Source organism: Lissotriton vulgaris, chromosome 12 (assembly GCF_964263255.1).
Source record: "Lissotriton vulgaris chromosome 12, aLisVul1.2, whole genome shotgun sequence".
NCBI lineage: Eukaryota > Metazoa > Chordata > Amphibia > Caudata > Salamandridae > Lissotriton > Lissotriton vulgaris.
The window spans coordinates 524,204,334-524,223,933 of NC_141700.1; the positions used below are offsets into that span (position 1 = coordinate 524,204,334).

The window sequence follows — 19,600 nt, forward strand, 5'->3', positions numbered from 1 at the left end:
CAAATTTGCGTACGCTTTTCCCCCAGCACCTCTGATACCGCTGGTGGCACGCAAACTAGGGCAACACTCGATGACCCTCATCCTGGTTGCTCCAATGTGGGCACGCCACCCATGGTACACCATGTTTCTGGAACTATCCGTGGTACCGCATCAACGGCTACGCCTCACACCCAGGCTTTTGATGCAGAACCATGGAGACATTCAGCATCCAGATCCGCAACAGCTCAACCTGGCGAATTGGCTCCTGAAGTCCTAGAATTTGGCTACCTCAACTTGCCGCCGAAATGTATGAATATCATCAAGGAGGCAAGACGGCCCACAACCAGAGCATGCTATGCGGCTAAATGGAAAAGGTTTGTCATATATTGTACCAACAATGACATTAACCCACTGGATGCATCTATTCAGAACGTCATCCGTTATTTGTTGCATTTATACAGATGTAATCTAGCGTACAGTTCCATTCGCATACATTTGTCCGCCATAGAGGCCTATCTTCAAAACGGGCAGCACCTCTCCTTATTCAGAGTGCCTGCCATTAAAGCTTTTCTGGAAGGACTTAAACGAGTGATCCCTCCCAGACACCCACCGTCACCAGTCTGGAACCTGAATGTAGTCTTCACCAGGCTAATGGGACCACCTTTTGAACCTCTACACTCTTGTGAGCTTCAATTTCTGACTTGGAAAGTTGCTTTCCTAGTGGCCATTACCTCGCTGAGGAGAGTTAGTGAACTCCAGGCACTCACCATCCAAGAGCCATTCATCCAGGTCCACGCAAATATGGTGGTACTACGCACCAACCCTACATTTATGCCTAAAGTGATTTCGCAGTTCCACATGAACCAGACCATAGAACTGCTAGCTTTCTTTCCCAATCCGGAAAATGTCGCAGAGAGATCCCTACACACGTGGATGTCAAAAGGGCTCTAATGTACTATATAGACAGAACGAAGGATTTCAGAAAAACGAAACCGCTTTTCGTTGCCTTTTCTCCACAACACAAAGGCAACCCCATTTCCAAGGCAGGGATAGCCAGGTGGATTGTTAAATGTATACAGATTTGCTATGCCAAGGCTAAACGCACACTAACCATTCCACCACGAGCACACTCCACACGTATGTTAGGAGCGTCCATGGCTTTCCTGGGGAATATTCCTTTACAAGAGATATGTAAGGCAGCCACTTGGTCCACCACACATACATTTACGAAACACTACTGCGTAGATGTGCATTCTAAACAGCAGGCAGCTGTAGGACAGGCTGTTCTCAAAACCCTTTTTCAGACTGCTGCAGCTGGCACGGGCAGTCGCCGCTAACAGGGGGACTGCTATGCAATCTATGCACAGATATGAATTCAGCAGCCCACATGCCTCGAACCGAATATGCTACTTACAAGTATGCATCTGTTCTTGGCATGTAGGGCTGCTGACATTCACATCGCCTTCCCTCCTCCCCGGTGCCTGTAGCAGCTGTAGCATTCAGAATTACTATCTAGCATGGACATCGCTCACTGTATCGCACTCCATCTCTGCCACAATGGCGAAAAACAATCTGAGGATGGAGAGGATGCCCTTGCGCACTGTAGTCCAGGGGAGGAGCCACCTATCTCGTGATACTTTGAAGACTCTTCCAGGACAACAATGTGCAATCATCCGAACCCAACACTAGGCGGCGATCTATGCACAGATATGAATGTCAGCAGCCCTACATGCCAAGAACGGATGTATACTGGTAAGTAGCATATTCGATATGAAGCCTGGGGCTGTCCGGCCAAACACTGCAGGGTTTGGGGCAAATGGCTGGGTCAGATAGAATGAATACGTTTTACTTCACTGACCGTACATATTATGTGGGCCTCCCAGGGTCATGGATTGCCAAATGTATAACATTTCAAAGACAAATATGGCACTTTGCATCATTACCGAAATGTATTGTACTACGACTATCACTGGAGTTTTTTGTTCAAAATCTTTTTCAAAAATTGTAAAAAAAAAAAAGGCATTGTTACCAGTCCTGTTATACACACCGAGCACAGGGGTTTGAGGCTATGCGATATTGCACCTATCCACTAGTGTCACGCTGTTATCTGCAATTTTTAGGTGCTAAGGACAGGAGATCCAGACCCCTAGGTCTCCCTGAGACTGAAAGTCTCAAACATATACAATTTATCACAATGTCCAGCACTATATAACCAAGTAGGAGCAATCTATTTCTATATAGTATGGTAACAAAAATAACACAAAATTCTTTTTGGATGTACACCATAAAGTTACAATACTTCATTCAGTCAATCTTGATAAGTTAAGAGTCTTCAGTGGATAAGTAGTAAATTCTTTATTTTGGTTCAAAAAAGCATGGATTCTGTCTTCATAAAACAATGTTGTTACCAGTCCTATCCTCCCTACTTTGCCATCCCCTCCACCATCTTCACCATTACCACAACTGCCAGACTCAGAGCCACTACACATAGCACCACAGGGGTCTACTCAGACACAGCCTGATTTAGGAGGTGATGGATGATGATGACAATGTTCCTTTTCCAACAGATCTATAGGATGCTTATAATATTGATCCACCCATGGATAATGATCCAGATTTATACCCTGCAAAACCATCACCTTCAGATGATATTGTATCCTATCGAGCTGATTTCAAGGACAGCAGCTTATCATGGAGTTACACTGCACAAAGAGGCTTTGGAGGACGGCTTTTTATTAGGACTAGTCAGTCTTCCTATGTTGAAAGGCATGCAGGTGAGATTTTTTTAAGGACCCCATTTGTGCCCGTATTTTAACACCTAGGGTTGACAGTTAAAGCTCATCAAAGAGCAAACTCCCAGATCTCTGGAGATACACCTCCCCTGGGAAAAGAGTCAAAATTGATTAACGCATCTGGTAAAAAAAAAGTGGCTGCTCGAGCTACTACCCACTGGTGTATTGCCAACACGCAGGGCCTGCTAGCTAGGTATGACTGGGCACACTGGGACGAGATGGAAGGCCTACTTCAATAATTCCCGAAGAGTTCAAGAAAAAGACGCACAAACTAGTCCAAGAGGGAAAACTTGTATCTAATTCTTCTATTAGATGTGCTCTAGATGCTGCAGACACTGCAGCAAGAGAAGTTTACACCAGCATTCTTTTACTTCTACATGCCTGGCTTAGGATTTTAGTTTTTAAACCAGAAGTCCAGAAATCTATTCTAAATACACCCTTTGACAAGCAAAATCTTTTCGGATCTCAAGTTGATGAGGCTTTAGAAAAGATTAAAAAAGACTCGGACATGGCAAAATCCATGGGAGCGCTTCAGTCTCCATCAAGCAGAAGCTTCTTTCGCAGCTCATTTAATAGGGGAGGGTCAAACTACATCCTCAGACCCTAATGCTTCCTTATAATTCCAACACGCAACCATCTTCCTGTAGAGGCTTCTACAGAGGAGGGTACAGAGTAAACCTTTTCAAAGGTAAGGGACAAGAGCACGCCAACGTGTAACTCCCCTTCCCCCTTTAAACAGTAACTTGCCTGCACTTCGATCATTTAATACCTGTTGGGGGAAGACTTTAACAATTTCTCCCCATCTGGAAATCCATCACATCAGACAAATGGGTCCTAGACATTATCAAACATGGTTGTTAACTGGAGCTCACCAGCAATCCTCCCAATATTCCCCCTCGCACTCACAAACTCTCTTCAGAGCACATGGTGCTTCGCAAACAAGAGGTACAAGCTCTTTTAGCAAATGGAGCCACAGAACCGGGTACATTACAGTACCAAGGTTCAGGGGTTTACTCTCTGTACTTTCTGATCCCCAGAAACGACGGCTCCTTAAGACAAATTTTGGATCGAAGGACGGTAGATCTGTACATACTATCAGAACATTTCCACATGGTCACGCTTCAACAAGTACTTCCACTTCAGCAAGGCAATTTTATGTCCACACTGGACTTAAAAGATGCACACTTTCACATTCTGGTTCACCTAGCACATCACAAATATCTCAGATTTGTGATAGCAGGAAAACACTATCTATCAGTGCGAAGTACTCCCATTTGGAGTAACTACTGCTGCCAGAATATTCACAAATTGTCTAGCAGTAGTGTCAGCACATCTCCGAAGACAAGATTCCTGTCTTCCCAAACCTAGACGACTGGCGCATCAAAGTTAACACACACCAGAAGTGTTTACAACCCACTCAGACTACATTAAACCTACTCCACCAATTGGGTGTCATGGTCACTGCACACAAGTCTCAGTCTCCGTCTTCATAAATGCAGGCCTATCTGGGAGCGACTCTTAACATTTGCACAGCTCTAACCTCTCCCAATGCAGCCAGAATTCGAAATATTCAAACTCTGCTACTACAGTTTCAGACCAATCAATACTTAACAGTCATGGGAGGAGGAGCCAAGATGGCGGCGGAGACGGACGTGTAGTCGCCCGGCTCCCCAAGCCTGTGATCCCTGCGCCACTATCCTGACCTTAATCCTGCCACGGAGCGGTCGCAGGAGGACGAGAGAAACGCGCTGATCCCGGGGGTGTTTCCCCGGTGTCCCTACCTGCCCTCTAGCTGACGAAATCGCGGTGCTGCTGCGATCGCCATTACCGAGCCCTGTGACCGGACCCTGTGTTGCTTTGTTCTGCCGGGGACGGCGGACCCCTTGAGGGTCGACGGTGGAGCAGCTTTGATATCCCTCTGCCGCCGGCCTGGCGGTTGTGCTGGCGCCTGCTTTGACCCCCCTCTACTGGACGGTGAGCCTCGACTGATTGTGGGTCTGCATTGACGTCCCTCCTCGGTGCGGCGCCGGGGTGAGTCGCGCTTCTCCTTTCCTGTCCGGAACGGATCTGGCCGCCTCGGATTGCCCTGCGCTTCTCCCTCTTGGAGCCCGCACGAGGGGGGCTCCTGTGTGTCGTTACCTGTCGGTGGCTGACCCGCTTTCCGCTGGGGCCGCATCTGCGCTGTCCGTGTGTGCTGGCCGGGGGGACCGGTGAGCTCCTCGTGATGCTTAACATGGCGGCTGCTCCCCCTACAGAGCTGGCGGACGACATCTTGGCTCCTGACTGGACTGCCCCGCACAGTCTCCAGGGAAAGGTGGATTGTTTTTCTGAACCCAGGATTGTGGAGACAGTAGAACGCCAGCCTGTTTTCACCTATGCCTCTGTTCTTGCCGCGATCTCCGACTTGAGGGCGGACTGGCGCAAATGTTCCCAAGCGCTTGGGGCAAAATTGGATGGAGTCGCTACTGGATTGGGGAGTGTTCTGGATGTCGGTTCTTCTTGTTGCACCGAGCGGCCCCCCCCCTGCATGGACGACGCTACATTGATTCCGCTGCCTTGTACAATGGAGCAGCTTCCACACGGTGCTTACTCCAGCGGACCGTCGTCAGCTTCGCCTGTGGAGGCTACATTGTTTCCCATCCTGCCACGGTTCCCGCACTCGGATACTGTGTTGCTTTGTTTGTGCAAGGCTCTGCTGGCAAGGCAACTGTCTTCGTTGACTGTAATTGTCACGCACGATGCACCCTCACTGAATTATTTTTTGCTACTGCGGGCTGACATTGGGACGGTTTGTTTCTGGTATGCCATCAATGTGTGGGATGGGAGAGGGGAACTTTGTTTTATCGAGGGCGGCCATCTTACCCCTTTGTCCATGCGGGGGCGGGACTGACTCCGATGCCATGCTCAGGGGGACGATTGAGATCCGGCCAGGGTTAGGGAGGCCCTCCCTGGTGTATTGTGACTGAGGGCGGAGTGGGGACCCGGGTTGGGACGCTTCCTCGGCGCGTGCTGTTGCGCTGTGTGATTTACTCTCCTTATTTCTATAGACTATGACGATCCTGTTTTTCTCGTGCTGTGAAAGGTGGGGGGTATTTAATGGAGGGGGGTCACGGGAGTTTTTTTTGCTGATTGTGATAATTCCTAACGTATGGTGGGGGTGGGCACGATCTGTCGTATGCTTCACTGAAGGGGTGGTCGCTCATGTGTTGACCCGGTTACTTAGCCGTGAATACTCCTGTTCCCCCCCCCCCCCCCCCCCTCTGTTATTGACTGTATGTTTATTGCTCTGACTGCTCCGCATGGCGTAGGGTTACGTGGACTGGAGGGCCCGGGTGATTCGTGGAAGTGGTACACACTTGTTCAAGTCGCACAAGTTATAATGTCTTTCCCTAACTGATGTTGTATTGATGTCTGGTTCTCAGTGGTCGCAACTTATGTGGGGATTGTGTTTCTGACTGGGGTACTGGGAATGTTTTGATTGGCTCCTCCTCCCGCTTCATTTGTAGTTTTTGAGAGTCGTAGATTAGAATGGTCTATTCTCACTCTCTATATTTCATGGTAATATTTTTATTATTTTTCTTCCTTTTTCCTTTCTTCTTTTCCTTTGCTTGAACTACCTTTCGGGTTCTTTATGGGGCGACAGGCACATTGTCGGGGGGGGTAGGCCGTAGCCTCCGCGTTGGTGCAGGGTGGGGGGGTAGATTTTATTTTCCTTATTTAGTTTCTATGGGCCTTTTCTCTTACTTTTCTGCGCTTTCTCATACTGTTTTCCTTTCTGGGTCTTTGATAGAGGATGGTTGGGAGTGGGTGGCGCTGGGAGTGGCACGAGCGTGGTTCCTGTTGTCCGCTTTGTTTTTCTACCGTATTGCCACTCTGATGGAGTGCTCCACGTAATTGCTGTTATTTCTCCTGCTGCCTACTCATGTGGAACTAATGTATGGACTCGGATCTCCTTTACACCTATCCTTCATAGACTTTTATTTAATCGGAAAAAACTTTAAAATTTAACCTTTACTGATCCTTCTCCCTGGCGACATGTCTTTTCCAGCGTAATTGTTGTTAATTGTTGTTGTATCACCTGATACCGTTGGGGAACCGTATTGCTGGCACTTGTGCTCAAAAGTATTGTGGCCGGCCGGATGGTTGTAGGCCCGTATTTGTTTTTCTGCACCATGAGCAATAAAGGTTTTCAAAAAATTAAAAAAAAAAAAAAATACTTAACAGTCATGACTTTCATGCAACTGTTAGGAATGATGGTATCATGCATTGCAATAGTGCCTCATGCAAGGTTAGACATGCGGCCTCTACAGGTCTGTTTGAGACTTCAGTGGAATCAGTCTCTGGGTCAATTAACAGATCTAGTGTTGGTAGACATCCGCACCCATCGCTCTCTGTAATGGTGGAACACACAACTTTCTCTGCAACGATGGAACACACAAAACTTTCTTTGCAACTGTCAAGCCTCTCTCAGACAATTTGGCGTTGGGCCGTTCATCAGAGTGTTAATCTTCTGACAGGGCACCTCCCAGGAGTGAACAATCAAATTGCCGACCACCTCAGCAGAAGGCGGCAACAAATACACGAGTGGGAACTTCTCCCCAAGTTCTGCTTCCATACTTTCAACAAAGGGGATTCCTACAAATAGATTTGTTCGCCACATTGAACAACTCAAAATGCCTAAACTTTGCCTCCAGTTTCCCCCACCCTCTATCCAAAGGCAATGCCCTATGGATGAATTGGTCAGGAATATTTGCCTACACTTTTCCGTCTCTCCCTCTCCTTCCATTTTTGGTTCGGAGGCTCAGGCAAACATCCCTCACATTGATTCTAGTGGCTCCCACTTGGGCCTGTCAATCGATGTTCACTACACTCTTGAAACGATCAGTGGTTTCACATCAAAAGCTGCATCTCAATTCCAGTCTTCTCACGCAGTACCATGGAAAAGTCAGACACCCAAACCCCAACAAACTCAATCTTACAATTTGGCTCTTGAAGTCAAAGTTTGGTTCTCACTAAACTTGCCACAAGAGTGTATGACCACTATTAGGAAGCAAGAGCTTACTCCGAGCATGTTATGCAGTACAATGGAAAAGATTTGTTATATATGGTACTAATATCTATATAGATCCACTAGATGCTTTTATTCAAAATATCATTGGTTACCTTTTACATCTAGAGTGTGCTGGTCAGGCCTACGCTTCCATTTGATTGCATCTTGGAGCAGTAGCTGCATATTTGCAAAACAGGCAACATCTATCTTTGTTACAAGTTCCAGTAATAAAAGGTTTTATGAAGGGCCTTCAGAGTATTACCGCCCAGTGTACCTTCTGCACCTATTTGGAATCTAAACATTGTGCTTACATGGCTCATGGGTCCACCTTTTGAACAATTGTACAGCTGTCCGCTACAGTTTCTTTCATGGAAAGTTGCCTTCCTCATTGCGATCACTTCATTAAGGAGAGTTAGTGAGCTACAAGCATTAACCTTAGAAGAACCATTCTTTCAACTTCATGAAGATCGAGTAGTTCTTCACACCAACGCAAAATTCCTTCTCCAAGTGCTTTCTGCTTTTCATATCAACCAGTCAGTTGAGTTACCGGTGTTCTTTCCTCAACTTGATTGGGTGGCAGAACTCTTCATACTCTTGATGTCAGAAGAGCGTTATTGTATTCTATTGAAAGGACAAAGGATTTTCGTAAGTCAAAACAACTTACATTTGCTACACCTCACAAAGGCAATCCTATCTCTAAATCTGGTATTGCAAGATGGATTGTTAAATTCATTCACATCTGCGATGCTAAAGCTAAACAAACTTCATCTATACCTCCTAGAGCACATTCCACATAGGAGCGTCTATGGCCTTTTTAGGTAACCTCTCTATAGCTGACATTTGTAAAGCAGCAACATGGTGCACACCATACACATTTACCAAATGCTACTGTGTGGATGTGTTAGAACGTCAACAAGCCAATGTAGGGCAAGCAGTGCTAAAGACACTTTTTCAAACCGCTGCAAAATCTACAGTTTAGCCTCCACTTTAGGAGAATACTGCTATATAGTCTATGCAAAGCATGTGTATCTACAGTACACATGCCTCAAACGAATTACTTACCCTGTAAGCATCTGTTTTTGGCATGTAGAGCTGTAGATTCACATGCGCCCTCCCTCCTCCCCGGACACCTGTGGTAGTTGCAGTTCTTATTATTTACACTACATACACATGGACATCTCTGTACTACACTATGCTCACTTACTCCATTCTCACAGTCTTGCGGTTAAATAATCTAATAATGAAGTTGATGCCCATGCGCACTATCCCTAAATGGAGGAGTCCCTTTACCTGGTGACTGGGAAAGACTTCTTCAGTGAAAAGCATCTGGACCCAATACTAAATGGCAGGAGTATGCAAAGTATGTGATTCTACAGCTCTAATGCCAAGAACAGATGCTAACTGGGTAAGTAGCATAATCCTTGCCAGTCATCTTGGGTGTGATTTATGAGAGGCAATGAAGCTCTGAAAGTAGACCGATTTGGCTTTGTCTTTGACTGTTTATGCTTCCATGACTTGCAAATTGTCAGTGATTTTATTCTTAGTCCTTTTTTCAATTTTTGGAGAAGCATACATGCATACTTGGAGAGTTTTCCAGAGAATTGCCAGTAGAGCTGGGCAGCATGGCTTCACCAAGCCATGTCAAGTGCATTTGTCCCTGCGGTCGGTATAAAAGGGTATGTGCCCAAGGGCATGAAGTTGAAAAATTTAATCTCACATCCAGGTCGCTACTAAGTGTTTCCATTATTGTGCAACATGTTGTTGCTTCGGGTATGGACTTGTTGTTCAGCCATGAGTGTACAGTTTGAAAGTTAAGTATTGCTTTCCCTAGCTAGCACATAGTGACTTATTGTAATTCCTCCTGCTTTTTTATTAATCAGGAGAGCGCGTGGGTGCTTTCACTGCCATCTGTCAGGATGCGGACGAGGCCAAAAGGGTGGAGTCCCAAGTGAAGATTCTGATTAGGCCCATGTATTCTAATCCGCCCATTAACGGAGCAAGAATCGCAGCAACCATCTTGACCAATGCAGAGCTACGCAAGGAATGGTGAGCAGGCTTGCAGCTTATATCCTCTAAACTTCTCATGCTATGTTCAGGCAGTCTGCAAACGAAGGGGCACTAAGACATGTTTACGGTTTGCACAATTAAATGTACCTGCCTATACCACCACTGATAATTGTAACAGCATAATCAATCTTAGTTTATGTGCTGCTGTCACATTGTGCATGCGACATAAAGATTTGTGCTGTCAAGTTCCATCCTCAGTTGAGCCTACTCAAATCTAGCCCTTCACAAAAATTCCCTAACCTTTCAGTTTTTTATGCTCCCATGTTTTTAACTTAAAAACACAAAAATGTGAGGTATGCTTGAATTAAACTCAACCACTGAGTTGCTTGCGTTCCTGTTCAGAGGATGTTTGGCAGTTCGGGTTGGAGGGCTCCTTGGATAGCTGGTGCAGGACCAAGCCTGATTTGCACATAGACTTTAAAAATGGCATGGTGGATGATAAAGAATGGACTGGAGTTAGGCCCGAGAGATTGCCAGTGGCTGGGACTTTTAGTGATCATTACACATCAGTCCAACATGAGTTTCCTAAGTGCAACGCACTAAGTGAGATGGGTATACCCACATGTGGGTTCATTGTGTCGCACAAGATCAGCTTTTCCATTTTATTAACATTCGCCCTGTGAGCGAAGCATTTGAATTTTGTGTGCATACAAACTCCCCTTCCCAATTAGTGAAAAGCAATATATGCACTGTCTGTTTGGAGCATTTATGTGGTGGAAGAGTGGCGGGGTGAAGGAATGGCATTGAGGAATTTCCTTGTAATGGGACGTAATGATCTAGGAAAGCTGATATGATTGATACATACAGCACAACCTGCTTTTGTTTATCTTTTGATTTAAAAGCTTAACCCCTTAACTGCTCTGAACGTTCCGCGCCAGTGTGGAACGATCTATTGAGCGGGCGGTGCCTCGACGGCCAATGGACGTGCGCTGCACCACAAAGGTAGGGCACGCGACGACCATTGGCCGTCCGAAGCAGCCATGAGGCTAAAGCAGGCAATTCCAATGGAGAATATTCAAAGGGTATTTTAGAGCCATTTAATGTAAGTTTACACCAGGGGTAAAGCAAATTCAGATACAATTGGCATGTTAAAATTAATAAAACCGCCCTTTTAATTAGTTCTTGTCAAGTACACCTGCCTGGTACTTAAAGCATCTTAACATGACCAAATTACACATATATATATATATATATATATATATATATATGTATGTATATATGTGTGTATATATGTATATATGTGTGTATATATGTATGTATGTGTCTGTATATATGTATGTGTGTATATATGTATATATGTATGTATACAGTTTGTGTGTTTTTTTTTGTTGTTTTTTTTTTTGTTTTACACAGGAGAATAAACTGTGCAGGGCATTAGTTTTCTACAGTCAAATTTTATTGATCATAGTAGCAGTGGGCTCTGCAAAACAGACATAAGGTTCTGAAAGTACCTAACCTGCTTATTTGTCTATTGCTCTTATTCTTTATGCACGTTTCAGGCTGGAGGAAGTAAAGGGGATGGCTAACCGCATCATCAGTATGAGGGAGCAGCTGGTTTCCAATCTGAAGAAGGAGGGCTCGATCCACAACTGGCAGCACATCACCGATCAGATTGGCATGTTTTGCTTCACAGGCTTGAAGCCAGAGCAGGTGAGTGCATGTTGCCTTTTTACTTTTTTCAGACATATTACAGATACAAAACTCCTAGCTTAATTTTTTTTTAAATTAGCACTGCAATTCCATGCTTCTGGACGGTCCAAAGTAGCAAAACTGAAGCCGAACTGGTTAAATCCAAGGAGTAGGTTCAAATATTATTTGTACTTGCAGTTGCATCGCAAAGGTGGTATACATCTTTTGCCAGGAGTAAACCACGGTCGGTCAAGTCTTCGGCAAAACATTTGCAATTGTGTACATCAGGCATACCATGGAAGGATGTAAATTTGGCAATCAAATTGGGTGATCAGATTTGGGTTTTGAATATTCCAAGAAAAACCTACCCGAGTAACAGATGTTCCTCTTGTGTGTGATTATATTCCCATCCAGGAGATAATAAATCAAATTTCAGGTTTCTATTGATAACTATGGTAACTGGTTTCTTGCAAATATTCATAGAGCTGCATACTCTGAATACTTGCCCTACAACTAAGATTCAGAAATATGTTTGCAGAACAGTTTACAAGGCTGTGTAGCAGGTTTCCATTGAAAGTATACAATTCACTAAGTTTGCTTCTGCTGCCTTTGCTTGTTTGACACATTGTTACAGCAGTTTTCATATAGCACTTACTACCTCCGTATGGTGCGCTGAAGCGCTTGCCTATGCGGGTAGTACACGCCTCCTGCCACGCCACTGAGATTGCGGAAACCATTCTCAACGAAAACATTGACTTAGCATTCCTGACTGAAACCTGGCTCAACCCTCACTCCACTCCTATCCTCGACCTGCTGATTTTCCCCCCCCCTGGTTATTCCATCAAGAAAGATAGAAGCGAGCAAATAGGAGGTTGCCTTGCCCTAATCTTTAAAGAAGGTCTTAATATCTTGACAGTCCATGTCCAAGACCCCTCCACATTTGAGTACCTATGTGCTGATATCAACATACCTGGCTCCGCTGCCGTGAGGCTTCACACTATCTACCACCCTCCTGGTAACAGCATCGCCTTTCTTGAAGAGATGTCTGATCTTATTGCCCAAGCATTGCTTTCCCACTCTAAAAATCTCTTTCTTGGGGACTACAACATCCATTGGAATAATAACGACCCCGCGGTCTCCTTATTTAACGGCATCAGGGACATCACTGACCTGACTCAACTCTGCCAATCCCCAACTCACGCCGAAGGTGCCACCCTTGATGCGATTCTGGCTAGCCAGGATCTGGCCTCCCTCCTAAATATCCTTCCTGTCGACTGGTCCGATCACCACCTCATCCTCTTCACCTTGAATTGCTCCATTTCGCGCCCCACCCCCATCGGCAGTCTACCTCTGATACCTACTCCGAAACTTCACCTTATTCCGCCAGTCGAATTGGAATCCACTATTAAAACTTACTTACTCCTCCCCCTCAGCACTAATGACCTAACAGACCATTACAATAATTCAAATATTGAAGCCCTCAACCAAATTGCCCCAATCTAAATCTAACAACAAAAAAACTTCCCGCGCAAATCCTGACCTCCATAATGAGAGATGGGCCCTCAGACAATTAGAACGGACCTGGAGGAACCATCCCGTGGCAATCTGGCCCTCCTTAGAAAGGCCAGAGCCCACTACAAAAAACATATATTCAATGAAAAAGCCTCCTATCGCCGCTCCCTACTGGACCAGGCCAGAAACCGCCCCAGAACTATTTAGCACCGTTATAAAGCAAACGTGCTCCGGCCCCCCCAAACTTCTATCCTCCGTTGAACAATGCAAAGAAATTGCTAGCTTCTTTTCTAACAAAGTCAACTCGATTGAACTCTCCTTCGCCACCACAACTCTCCAACCACCACCACCCGCATTCATCTCCCCCCCCCCCACCCCCCCCACAACATCCCTAACACTAGTTCATCCTCTCCCACCCCAAGTTCTCTCCGAACCCCTCACCGTTCGCCCCAATATGTCTCCACTGTCACGTGCCACTATGCTAAAAACTATGCCTCATGGAGCGAATTCTCCCCTGTTTCAGAAATTGCTGTCCCCAATATCATCACTAAACTCAAACCATCCTCTCACACCAAAGACCCTCTTCCTGCTCACCTGGTTCAAGAACTCAAACATGTCATTGCTCCGGTGTGGACCAACATCATCAATTCCTCTTTCCTTTGGCTGTGTTCCTGCGTCCCTTCAGCTAGGGCAAATCTCCCCCATCCTCAAAAACACCTCCGCTGACCTGAATAACCTACGCCCCATCTCTAACCTTCCTTTCCTCTCAAAAAGCCCTGGAAAAATGTGTCATCGCAACTTGATAACCACATCACCTCATTCAATCTCCTTGACTGATTCCAGCCTGGTTTCAGAAAAGGATGCAGTACCGAAACTGCCATCCTCAATATTACTGACGACATCCATCACTCCTTAGACAAAGGTGAATCCTCTCTACTAATCCTCCTTGACCTCTGGGCTGCTTTCGACACTGTCCATCATCCCACCCTTCTTAACACCCTCGAAGCTCGCTTCGGTCTCGAGGGCATCGTACTCAAATGGTTCTCCTCATTCCTTCAAAATAGATCCCAACAAATTAAGCTCAGTCACTGCCTCTCCAAGCCCCAACCTGTCTCGCTTGGTGTTCCGCAAGGCTCTATCCTCTCCCCTACCTTATTTAACCTAGTTATGGAACCTCTCACCTTCATCCTCAAACAAGCTAAACTATGCTATCACCTCTATGCTGACGACACCCAACTTTACTACAGGATTAATTCTCACAATGACATCCTCCACCTCAACGAGACCCTGATTAAAGTACAAGCTTGGTTCCATCTTAATCATCTCAAACTTAACCCGAAAAAAACTGAACTCCTCCTTTTCACTCCCAAAAATAACTACCTCCCCATTCAACTTGGAATTAAGGATATAACAGCTCTCAACTGCTCCCTCTCCCCCCTCGAATTCTGTCAAATCCTTAGGCATCAGCATTGATTGTAACCTGAATCTCATCCCACACATCAATAATGCTGCCAAGGGTGCCCTCTTCACCCTCCACCACCTCAGAAAACTCAAACCTTTCATACAGCGAACGACTTTAAAATCGTTGTCCAATCGCTTGACCTTTCCCGTATTGACTATGGTAACGCCACACTCACTGGCACCCCTAAAGTCCACATAGCACTGATCAAATGTGTTCTCAACCTTGCCGCAAGACTTATCTCAGATTTCTAAAAAATTCGACCACATATCTCCGGTCCTAAAAAACCTCCATTGGCTCCCAATAGAAGGTAGATCCACCTACAAGATTGCATGCATCACGCACAAAGCACTTCACCAAAGCACTTCACCAACACACCCCCTCCTACCTAGCAGAGAAATTGCAAAAAGCTGGGTGCTCCAGGTCCCTGAGGAGTTCGAACTCCCTCGTCCTTATCCCCCCTAAAAAGCCCAATCTCGTGCTTTTTCGGGGAACGCCCCCACGATCTGGAATTCTCTCTCCAAAGATCTTCGATGCAACCCCTCGTACCGTCTCTTCAAAAAGACTCAAAATACTCCTTCTCAACAAATATTGGGGAACGTAATTTCTCTTTATTCTGACACTCTTCGCTCCTGGCTACCTGGTTCTCACCTCCTCTCAACCCCTTCCCCGCCTTCCATCCCTCATCTCCCCCTGTCTACACTCCCATCTCCCTCTGAATTTCTACACTACCCCACCCCTATTGATCTCCATATCCTCTCCACCATCCCCCCTCCCATTCTAATACCTTGTATTATATTACTCCTATTGAAATGCACATTGTTTATTTTAGTGCAAATGTTATCTACCTTGTAAAGCGCTCTGATACCCTCTGGTCCAGTAGCGCTATATAAAACCTTGGAAATAAATAAATACACCATGTATGTGTGGTTGGAAGTGTGTTGCCTTTGTTTTGATCATTCATGGGTAGTGTTAACATGTCATCTGTGATGACAACCGAGGTGTGATTGTGTTATGGGAAGTGGGGCATAGCAGTGTGATTGCTAAAGAAGTATGGGGGAGAGAAGTGTCCAGTTTGTTTTCAGTAACCTGGCAGCTTTGAGCAGGTCTGCAGGTCAATTTACGGAATTCATTATGATCATAGTCCACTTAGTTAGTTACTGCAGTGGGATGTCCATTTTGAGATTTTTTTTAAAGATATGGTGCAGGGATCTGCTGGTGATGAGCTTTAATATCATTCCATATCTGGTAATCATTGTGCGATATCGAGAAGTGATCCCAGTATGTTTTTTATGTGCAGTGCGGAACTAGATTATAGCACTCTGATTGGCCAGCAGTGTATGACCGATCTTTTCAGCAAATCAATACCTGTTTACGTGGTGATGGCTGGTTTAAAGCCTGTAGAGCACTGGGTGATGGGCAAAACCTGAAGCAGATCTGTTTTATGTGAGTGTCAGTAAAAGGAGATTTATTATGCAGCCTGTATGAACTTTATTATACAGCTTAACTACTGAATGTTAAGGTATTTGTGTGGGCCAGCAGGGTTATGTATTGTGATTGCATTTATGTAGCACTTAATGCGCTTGATGAGGCATTGAAGCACTTTCTGCCAGGCAGCATACTGCTCCGGAATATCTTGTTAGTGTTTTTTTCACTTGTTAGTATTGGTTATTGAGATTAGTCTTGTACTCTCAAAGAAACCATTCTGTGCATTTTAATCTAGTTTCTGAGTCCTATATTAAATTAATAGGAGGTATGTGGCATCTTTAATCTGGGCAAGTGTACACAAGCATGCAAATGGTTTGAAAAACTTCAAAAACATACAGATACGGCTAAGGGGCTCTCCAAACAACTAGTCCAGGGAGTTCTTGGCAGGTAGCAATACTGTCCAGGCTCTCATACCACTTACCCAGATGCGGGCTCTCCACAAAAGCAGCAACTTCAGCCTTACACCTTGAGAGGTTACACTAGAAGGGGTTTAGGGGTGACCACAATAAGGGAAGAGCCAAAGGAGGTCCCTGTAAGGGAGCCTCTGCCACTACAGAATATTGACTCCTTACAACTCCCACCCAACCGCATAACGTCTGTTGTGTGGAGAATCTGGGATTTCCTGGCAGAATGGTGAGGGCTCACCTCAGATCAGATAAATAGGTACTATCCATAGTTCCACAAGGATTACTGTCTACAGTTTCACATATACCCCAACCCCATAACATACCATCTCGCACCTCAGTGAGGACCACACACTTTGAGGAAGAAGTACAAACCTTCCTACAAAAAGCTGCCATCAAATCCGCCCCCACACAACACCAAAGGAAAGGGGTTTGTTTTCCCAATGTACTTCCTTATCTCAAACCAATTCACAAACTCCGATCCCTCAAGTTCAGAATTTGTATAGCGCACTACTCACCCAGAGGGTCTCAAGGTGCTTGAGGGAGGGAGGGGGAGGGGGGGGGGGGGTATTTACTTATTGAATATCCAAGTTTTTAGTTGCTTTCTGAAGGAGAGGTGGTTCTGTGTAAGGCGGAGGTGGGTGGTGAGAGAATTCCAGGTTTTGGCCGCTAAGTAGGAGAAGGATCTCCCCCCCCCCCCCCCCCCCCCCCCATGGTGGATCTTTGGATGCGTGGAATCGCGGCGAGGGCTTGATTGGACGATCGTAGTTGGCAGGTGGGGGTGTAAAAGGTCAGGCGCGTGTTGAGGTGTTCGAGGCATGTGGGCTGCTGAATTCATATCTGTGCATAGTCCGCCACCTAGTGTTGGGTCCGGATGATTGCACATTGTTGTCCTGGAAGAGTCTTCGAAGTATCACGAGATAGGTGGCTCCTCCCCTGGACTACAGTGCGCATGGGCATCGCCTCCATCCCCAGATTGTTTTTTTCCGCCATAGGGTTCGGATGTGTTTTCGGTTCCCTCCTTCGGAACCGATAGTTGTTCGATTTTACTTGAGACCAAAAGGTCTTTAGGCTGGGCGTCGGTATAGTTGCGTTCGGGTTTTCTTACTGACTCTCAGCTCCAATCTCCTACTGCCCTTCCACGTGCTTCGACGCGGACGGGCCTACACTAACGCATTTGCGATGGAGCGGACTCCATTCAAGAAGTGTCCGCTATGTCACTCGAAATATTCGCACCTCGACGTGCACCCTGTGTGCAACACATGCTTGTCACCGGATCACCGTGAAGACACCTGCATGGCTTGTTCAAAGTTTAGGAGTAAGAAAACTTTGAAGATTCGCCGGGCTAATCGACTCCAGGCACAGTTGTCGGCTTCGGCACCCCCACCTGATGACATCTTTCAGGAATCGATCGAGGAGGAGGCCGGCGTACAAGAGTCGGACTCTGGCCCCGCGTCCGAAGAAGAGGCCTACGACGCGGACGAGGAGGCCTGCGACGAAGTCTCCGGTGAGGTAGGGGACGACGAACTGATTTGTGCCGCGATGGGAGATAGCTCAGAGGAAGAGCATCCCCAAACGGACTCCGGGGTTTCCCCCCGTCATACGGCCCAGGTCGAGGGATCGCCTTCGGGCCTTACCCGAGATCTTACTAGAAGTCCTACGTCCCCGCCTCCGGGCCCGGTCACGGACATTTCTGGCAAGAAACCGAAAGTGAAGCCAACCGGTCCCGCACCCTCGGATGCGAAACCGAAACCGAAACTGGCGTTGGTAAAGAAGGTTCTGGAGGCGTCAACTTCCACGAAACCCAAAATGGCCGACTCGAAGAGCCACGCCAAGATGGCCGACCACAAAAGCCGCGCCAAAATGGCCGACCCGAAGTCCTCGGGGTCGGCACCGAAGGTGAAGACTTCCGACGCGGCTGCGTCGGCACCGAGAGGGGTCGCGGACCCGAAGACGGCTTCGAAGAAGCGTCACGCCAACGGTGCGACAGGCCAGGGGGCGTCGGCACCGAAGAAGAGGCCTGCTGGCGACCGGGCTCTCGGAGACGAAGAGTCGCTCGAGACAGTTCAGCCCTCGGCATCCCTTACTAAGAAGGTGGGAGAATCCTTGAAGCGGATCCAACAGTCCACTGTGGTTCCCAGCCAGGACACTGTCGTGCCTAGGCCCACGCCGAAACCTGCCAAGGAACAAACGCCCATCCGTTTTACCCTCCCTCCCAAGTCGGCGCCGAAGGCCTTCGCGCCTAAGCAGAGCGGACATTCTCAGGAAGTATTGACGCCGAAAGCTGCCTTGGTGGTATCGAAGCTTCGGCTCCAACCGCTCGCGGTGGAGGAACGTCGAGAGGTGACAATCGACGCCAACACCGGAAAATTGTCGCTCCTCAAACGAAAGATTACGTCGGAGCCGCCATTGGAACCCTTTAGGATTCCATTAAAGAGCAAAAAGTACTCTGCGGACTCTTCGGCTCTGATGGAACCTCTGTCTCCACAAGCCATGGAACGCTCGCCGGCCCATTCCCCAGTGCCTGAGGTGGACGAGGAAAACGACGAGTACAACTATCCTGCGTACTCGGATCCGGACGAGGAGCAGGTGCCCTGGACGGCAGGAGGCGACACGGACGACCTGCAGTCAGGTCAGGACACTCAACTTTTCGCCACGAAGACGTCCCCGACGGAGGACTCGGCGGCGTTTAATGCATTAATAGAGAGAGCTGCAGCGAACCATGACGTCGAACTGCACTCAGACCCTGTGGATGCGGACTTCTTGGTCGACACCTTCTCGGTAGCCGAAAAGCAAGTCAAGACGCTACCTATGCTCAAAGGGGTGCTGAAGCATGCACAGGAGGTATTCAAGGAGCCCACCCGGGCGCGGGTGGTCAATCCTCGCATCGACAGGAAGTATAAGGCAGCGCCCACGGATCCCACGTATATTAAGGGACATTTGCCATTGGACTCCCTGGTGGTGTCCAACGCTCGAAAAAGGGCGAATTCGCAGACTACTGGTGATGCTCCTCCCCCAGACAAAGAGTCAAAGATCTTTGAGGCATCAGGCAAACGCATTGCTGCACAGGCAGCAAACATCTGGAGGATCTCTAACACCCAAGCCCTGCTTGCACGTTATGATAGGGCCCATTATGACACATTAGAGGCCATCCTACAACACTTGCCTGACCAATACAAGGAGGCGGGGGAGATGCTCATTCAGGAGGGTAAACTCATTA

General features: G+C 47.0%; 1 protein-coding gene across 1 annotated transcript in view; it reads left to right on the forward strand.

The window, feature by feature from the left end:
- GOT2 (glutamic-oxaloacetic transaminase 2) overlaps window positions 1-19,600 on the forward strand; it is a 242,547-nt gene that overhangs the window by 128,255 nt on the left and 94,692 nt on the right. Inside the window, exons 8-9 of the mRNA XM_086945299.1 lie at window positions 9,702-9,867; window positions 11,388-11,538. Coding sequence (XP_086801425.1) covers window positions 9,702-9,867; window positions 11,388-11,538 — 317 coding nt within the window. The remainder of the gene's footprint in view (window positions 1-9,701; window positions 9,868-11,387; window positions 11,539-19,600) is intronic.